Source organism: Hyposmocoma kahamanoa, unplaced genomic scaffold, assembly GCF_003589595.1.
Source record: "Hyposmocoma kahamanoa isolate Upper Pololo Valley unplaced genomic scaffold, ASM358959v1 87, whole genome shotgun sequence".
Taxonomy (NCBI): domain Eukaryota; kingdom Metazoa; phylum Arthropoda; class Insecta; order Lepidoptera; family Cosmopterigidae; genus Hyposmocoma; species Hyposmocoma kahamanoa.
In genome coordinates, this window is record NW_020654422.1 from 4,233,743 (window position 1) to 4,241,297 (window position 7,555).

At 35.5% G+C, this 7,555-nt stretch overlaps 1 protein-coding gene across 1 annotated transcript; it reads right to left on the reverse strand.

Annotated features, from left to right (window-relative positions):
• Window positions 1-6,451: 6,451 nt before the first annotated feature.
• Window positions 6,452-7,155, reverse strand: LOC113235304. Its single transcript, XM_026470965.1, has one exon. The coding sequence runs from the start codon at window positions 7,139-7,141 to the stop codon at window positions 6,452-6,454; it is 690 nt and encodes a 229-aa protein (XP_026326750.1). The 5' UTR covers window positions 7,142-7,155.
• Between the last annotated feature and the right edge of the window lie 400 nt (window positions 7,156-7,555).

A 7,555-nucleotide genomic window follows, 5' to 3' on the forward strand; every position in this document is an offset into this window, starting at 1 on the left:
TCATTCAAAGCAGTTGTTTCAACTTTTAAAAACGTAGGTTATAAATTCTTTTCTACATAAGTTCTGTTACAAACGTAGAAGCGTGAAACCATAATTAACTATTTTGAAAAAAAAAGTTGTTATTGTTGTTGTTGTTGTTGCCAGCACAAATCGCGTTTGAGTTGCGTGTTGTATGCGATGAAAAAAAAATTGTTATTATGTAATAAACGTAATAAATAATTATAGAGAGAACTGAAATAATGAATAATGGCGCAGCTAAATACCTTTATTAAATTGGGTTAATGTTATATTAATGAATACCTTTGGGTGTGTAATTAACTCAAAATAATTAATTCAAAATATTTTACTATTTCTTACATCAAGTATTCGTTAATTATGTAATCAACTTCTTAACCCTTAATCAAATAAAAGTTAATTATGTACCGCTATATTTTTTTCGATTCGATTACTATGTTGCTACATTCTCAAATTCTAATTGTATTGTGGTAAAAAAAATATTTATCCCCAATAGAAGACATGACATATTTAAACTTTCACGATTTTCACACATTAGGTATGCCCTGGAAATCGCACTGTAATGCCCGTAGTGGTTTTTTCAAATCTATACAGCGAGACGTGGTACCCCGTAATAATCATATTCAAATATTTAATTTTATGACGATATACGAGTAAACATAAATATGACGACTGCAGACTATTTGATTTTAAATCAAAAACTCACTCCTTTCGACGCGGCAAGATCTACACGCAGTCAAAAGTTTATTACAAGCTCTGGAACTCTGATAACAGTTCACTTTTAGTCATAACAGGAACTTTGGTCAAAGTTTCCTGTGTTACTACTAATTGATAAGGTAAAAATTTGTTAGCTCTGTTAAAATTTAGATGATTGAACTCGATATTTAAATCTTATCCATTTTCTACCGACGAACTTTTGTGTAAATTCTATTATCTGCCTATTGCATTCTTTCTACATAATAGAATACTCTTTACTACTAAATGCTGTATGGTGTAGTTGGTACGTAAGTCATTTGAGGTTTAATTATGTTGTTATTTAAGTAAATGTTGTATATAGTGAGTAAGGTATCTTATTTATGTAAAATTTAATCGAAAGGACACCGGTCCACCTGCAATTTGCTTAGGCTCTTAACTTTCCTTTGACATAGATTTCATTTTCAATGTTGTATGTTTTACGTTGAAGAAAAAGATTTTTATTTATTTATTTAACGTATCTGCCAAACATTTATTTACACACAAGGCGTATATCATGACCCACAAGTCTATTGTTCATTCCTCCAACTACTAAAGTTCCCCAACAATTAAATCGACAATTGACGGTCCCCTCTCAGTACATTCACGCCTATTTGAGCAACTCAACACGTCGTCATTTGCACAAGCTAAAAAGCTTGTCAACTGTATAAATAGTTAAACCTATTATTTAAATAAATAACGCACACACTCAACATAACCTATTATTTACACGTGCCAGCTGCGGTTAAATGTTATTTTCATGTATTATTGTTAAATTGGGTCTGTGGTTTGCGGGTAACTAATTCGCTGGGAGAGAGAATCGATGAAGGGTGTGAGCAGCTCCAGATGTGGTTTTCATCGAATGGATTGCTGCTGAATATCACTAAATCCAACATCATGGTTTTCTCGGGTCGAGGTCTCACAGTTCCTCCGTGTGTAGCAAGCAATCCGATGCCGATATGCAATGAGAGTAGGTTCCTCGGCTTCACTCTGGACTCGAACCTTAACTGGAAGTGCCATGTTGACAGACTGTGTGATAGACTGAGTGGTGCAGTATTTGCGTTGCGTAAACTGAAATTGCTCATTTCTGATTCTGCATTAAGACAGGTCTATTTTGCACATTTCCACTCGCTGATGTCGTACGGTTCACTCGTATGGGGTAACTCCACGGATACCAACGTGGCGTACGCGTGTCGGGGGGGTAAAACACAGACATTCCTGCAGAAATCTCTTTATAGCGCATAATGACGCACTACTCACTCTACAGATACGAAATTATAATGTACGTTAGAAATAATCTTTCTTCATTTGGTACTGTAAATGTTTCTCGCATCCCACTTCGCCGTACCGGTCATTTGAGAACAGTCCCCCGACGCATGGCACTTGCAGAGAAAAACCCGCGTGTCATCGGACCTACTTACTATGAGCGTTTACCCGCTACTCTCAGACTTGAACCGTCTGACGAAACATTGAGGCGCCGGCTGAAAGATCTTTTCTTGAAAAATCCTTCATATTCTGTAAATGAATTTATGGACTTAAAATTGTAACGAAATGGTATTTTCTATTTTTATTCTAATTTTTACCGCATTAACATACTCTTATATAATTGTTATCAACTTATAACGATCCTTGATGGAGAACGATATTTAATATGTAATTTAATGACAACAATATTATATAATGAATTGTTAATTTTCTATTTATTGTGTATTTTCTTATAATTTTCACTTTTTTTCTGACGATCTCAATATAATTTCTTATACTTTGACATGTAGTGCAATTTATACTGTAATGTTATATTTGAGAAATAAATTAATCTCAATCTGAACCTGATTATGTTTAGAAAAACAAATGAGTCAATAAGTCCAGACTGCAAATCAGTGCCGTGTGGCACACAGTCACAAAGATCAAACTGAGCCTGTTCTTTCCACGTGGAAGTACGTTACTTATGATGCTGTTCTGTTTTTTATTGTTGCGTGTGATTTACCACACACAATAATAGGAACAACGATTTATTTGTAACTGATTTAAATGGTTGAACTTCTAGCTAGATGTGTCATTATTGGATAAATAAAAAGTATTTAATTTATCTGTAGTTACACCTTTATTCATTTACAAATCATTACAAATTACGTACAAGTTACGTAATATCTTCATTTGAATAATTAAAATACAAAAACAATTATTTAATATACAATCGATTTGGTTAGTACACTTACAAGCTATCTATTCTACTGTTAGTACAAAAGTTACAGAATAAGAATAAAATGAATGAATGAAATTATTAATTATTAATTAATTCATGATACCTGCTAAGTACACCGACCTCTCAGGACGTGAAGTTCAGTGACCCTAGCAAGCAGATCGGAGTCCCACCTGTCCCCTATCATTTTAAGAACTCTGTTTGAACTCTTTCGCACACTGTGCACCTTTTTTCGCATTAGTCCGTAAAAATTCTCTACACCAACGTAGGCGAACACGCCGGACGCACTGCAGTAGTAAGGAAACTCCAACAGAGCCGTGAACACATTATTATACATAATGCGTAGGGAGTTGTAGAATGTCTGGCAGTATGCTTATAATGCATATAATTGTTTAGTATTCTTAGTTAATTAATTTTAAAGAAAGTAAGACCAAGTCAAAAGTACCCTATCGACTAGTGTGTGTAAAGCATAGATGCATGTAGATGAGGCGAAAGGTGTGTGTCGTGATCGGAGCAAGTGGAAGACTGTGTGGTCTCTACTTACCCCGACGGAAATGAGCAATCGCGACGGAAAAGTGTTTGTACAAAAAACTTTAGCATAAAGGTTTCAGTATAGTTCTTATGTTGTGTGTTGTGAACCTGGGACCTCTGCGTGGCAGTCATTGTAACCGTTCGGCCACAGAGGCAGTTGACGGAGGCGGTTGCATATTAGTTTTAGAAAAAATTGTTATTTGTAGTAACTCTATTTATAAGTGCTTTTATTATATAATATTTGAATTTGAATTTAAATAAAAATTACTTAATTGCGCAATTTGAACTCTATCTCACCTGAGGGAAAGTGATGATGAGGTCGACAATATAGCATGCACACCAGGATAATGCCTATACACCCTCGCTTTGATAAGGCCCAAGTTATGGCGTTCAGGCAAAAAGTCTGCAGGCAAGGAATTTCACTCGTTAGCCGTTCGCCATGTAAATGTGGAAACGAAACTCTTCGTGTATAATATCCACAACATAGGGGTGAAACCCCAGCCTACGTCTAGTCCTCCGACGATGGAAAGGAAAGACGGGATCATGCAATTCCATCGTACACTCTCCATGATGTAGAAAACCGATAAAAAGGCAACTTAAGTTTAAAATTCTCTATATGCCCAAAACTAAAACATTTGTCTTCAGTCTCGAAAACGCCAAAAAATCGTTGAGACACGTAAAATTTTTGAGATCGAGATTCCCAGGGTTAAAGACCTACTGAATATCCATATAACACACAGAATAAAACCGAAAACATCTACGACTACATTGCCCACCACTTCCACATATCGATTTACCAAAGGCGAATTATAGAATCCATGACCGTGGAGCATGTAAGCCACGGAGGAAAAAAAACGATGGAAGTACCTTAAGCCTCGGTTACTATCTGAACCGATATCGACAAAACTCACACATTCTTAATTTGAAAACACTACAAAATCTTAATATTGATTGGCCGTAGTTTCAAATTTAAAAAGAAATAACAAATTCTGCATTGTTAATGTAATTTAACCTTTATCGTGTTGGCATATCGTTGAAAGTTCAATACCATCAATACCTACTACTGCAAGTTACGACGTTTTGACATTATATTGAAATTTAAATCAATGTGCTGCCATCTAGCGGTTAATTGCTGATCGACAACGAATTGGACTTATTTATTTAGTTCTCCAAAAAAGAAACGACCATATGGCAGGCTTTACTCTCCTTGCTTGTAACAAAACATAAAAAATAGTTACGATAAACAGAAAATTGATTGAAATTGAAAATTTATTAAAATAAGACTTTCCGATAATATAAAATACCACCACGGTACTACTTTTGGTGCGACTATCATTTTTGCAGTCCAAAACAGCACACTAAAGCATTTTTCTAGGATTTTAGAGTATTTGCACGAAAGAATGACACAATCATACCATACAAACGAAAATGGCGGACTGAGGGCAGATAGATCTTTCGAGACCTATACTTGGCACGCGTCTGACGCTAACTAAATTCTATTGTATTTATTGTTAAGTGATGTAACGGTTCCGAAAAAAAAAATCATACTACAGTATGATTATATATATTATTTATTATTATTATCATTATACACACATCAAAAAAAGTTTGCGATCAATAGCATAAGCTCCTATAATTCTTTAAATTTAACTTTATCAAGAAAAAATCTATGTTGTATGCTTTCTTTAAATAGGAATACCCTGTTTGAAATTAAAATATAAAACTATTTTTTATTATTTATTTTAAAAAATTGAGCCATTAATCATAATGTAATAGTGATAGAAATTTCATAGAAAGAAAAAGACTGTTTAATTAAACTTAAACAACAATTTATTATTAAAAGGTGTGAATTCAATATAAAATAACTCCTCCCCTGGCTCGAATACATGCGAAGATCCTCCTGGGCATGCTGAGGATCAAGTTATCCAGCATTTCCTGGGGTAACCTATCCCATTCTTCAATAGCGGCTTCCCTGAGCTCTGGAACTGTCTGGGGACGTGGCTCACGGTTCCATACTGCTCGTTTAAGAGCATCCCACGCGTGCTCTATTGGGTTTAAGTCGGGCGAGCCGGCAGGCCAGTCTAATCGTGTGATATCGTATTCTTGAAGAGCAGCATTGACTCGTTGAGCTCGATGTGCGGGCGCATTATCATCGACCAGTACAAATTGGTGCCCATGGTTTACTCGGAATGGTCTGACGATATCATCAATAGCAACTGCTTTGTACATGTCTGCTGTCATGAAGCCCCGATACGGGATCAAAGGCGTTCTAGCTCCAATCATAATGCCACCCCAAAAGGAAACCGATTTTCCGCCTTGCTGAACTGTTCCAGTGGCAGTTCTTTGTCTTTCACGGTCGCCTGGTCTTCTCCAGACACGGACACGTCGCACGGTGGTTCGAAACTGATATACGAGGGACTTAGCGATCACTTTTACAAATTCTACTTTTAAAAAATACCTGTCGATTGTATACGTTATTCTGAGGAATAAATGTCATAAAACACTTTTCTCTAAAACTGATAGTTTGGCTAGAAAAAAATATTTTCCATTTTCGTTGTATGGAATGAAACATAAACTGTTCAATTCTGGCCAACTCTTGATAGATCCTGCTATATGACCACTTGAGCATTATTCTATAGCTTGTTGAGTATAATCCTACACTATCAGCGCCCACCCAAAGTTGCCCGTTCAGGAGTTACGAGGTGCCAAAAAATTAAAAAAAAAAAGTAAGGAAAAGTGTTTTTTTTAATGTATTATGTCTTTAAAGTTTCAATCAAAACAATTTTGTTACATGAAAAACGTAAGCAAATAATGTGACTCTGAAAACACTAAGAAATTATAGTGTTAGACTTTAAGTAGAAATGTAGTAAATTCAAATTCAATTAAAACTAACTCATATGACACTTACAAAAATATGTTTAAATACATTCGAAATTTAAAATTACATCTAAATAATAATAAAAAATACAATTAATCACTATCACTATCTTGTAAATTATTAATATCTATAAAATCTAGTTCAGGCTCATTTGGAAAAGACATCAAAAGCTCTACTGCTCTTGGTGAAAGAACCATTTTCTGATGTTTAGCCATTCTTGGCCTCAGAGAAGTCAGTTTTGGATCTGAAGACAAGAGAAGATTATGTAAAATATCTTCATTTGTCGCTGTCCTACTAACTTTTCTGGAATGGTTCTCTCGATATTTTCGAAAATCTTTGTTGCGAGCTTCTGATGCCTCTTCCGATAAGTTCCCGATTGGTAACATGCCAAAATACTCAATTATATCCGCGCCATGCATTAGCAACTTATGTACACTAGAGGGCATGTAGTACCACGGATATAATTGGACGTATAAAGTTGCTGTATTTTTACAAAATTCGGAGAATTTTGTGAGATCTATTCTCTCACCAGAAGCCACAGTTTGCAAGATTATGTGAAACCTTTCTATCAACTCTTCATCTACCCCAGTGATGCGAGCCGATGTTTTTGCATCACTAAAAAATCGTCTGGCAGTGTTTCCGTCATTTGTGGTGCCTGCTCCTTGTTTAACAATATCAACAAGCAAGCCTTTTTCTTTTTTAAAATCTTCTTGGATTTGTCGTTTCCTGTTTTCCATCTTCTCTTTATTCTCACCCCTTGAGCTCCATTTTTTGAAGTCCATACGGTAAGCTGAAACAAAAAAGGTGATTCAGTAAAATTCAGAGAAATGTCTTTACGAAAGATTTTCGAATTGTAAAATTACAACACGAATTAGTTATTTGACTATAATGTTTGAAATTCTTTACCTATATGAAGCAAACACTCCATGCACCGGATCCACGCATGTAATGAAGACAATCCGTATTGGTACATGTCTTCATTTCTGGGTCTGCGGTCGATGTTGTCGAGATTATTCATCTCAGATGGTTTTATCTTGGAAATATCACACAGAGCTGCAGCAGTTTCCGATATGTAAGAAGTGATTTTGCCATCGATCATTGTCATCAATAGTTGGTAAGTAACTGACACTTCCTGTAGCTCTGTCGGTTGAAGTGCTTCTACTTGCCGGTCAATGACAAGTTTTTCTTCTTGCACT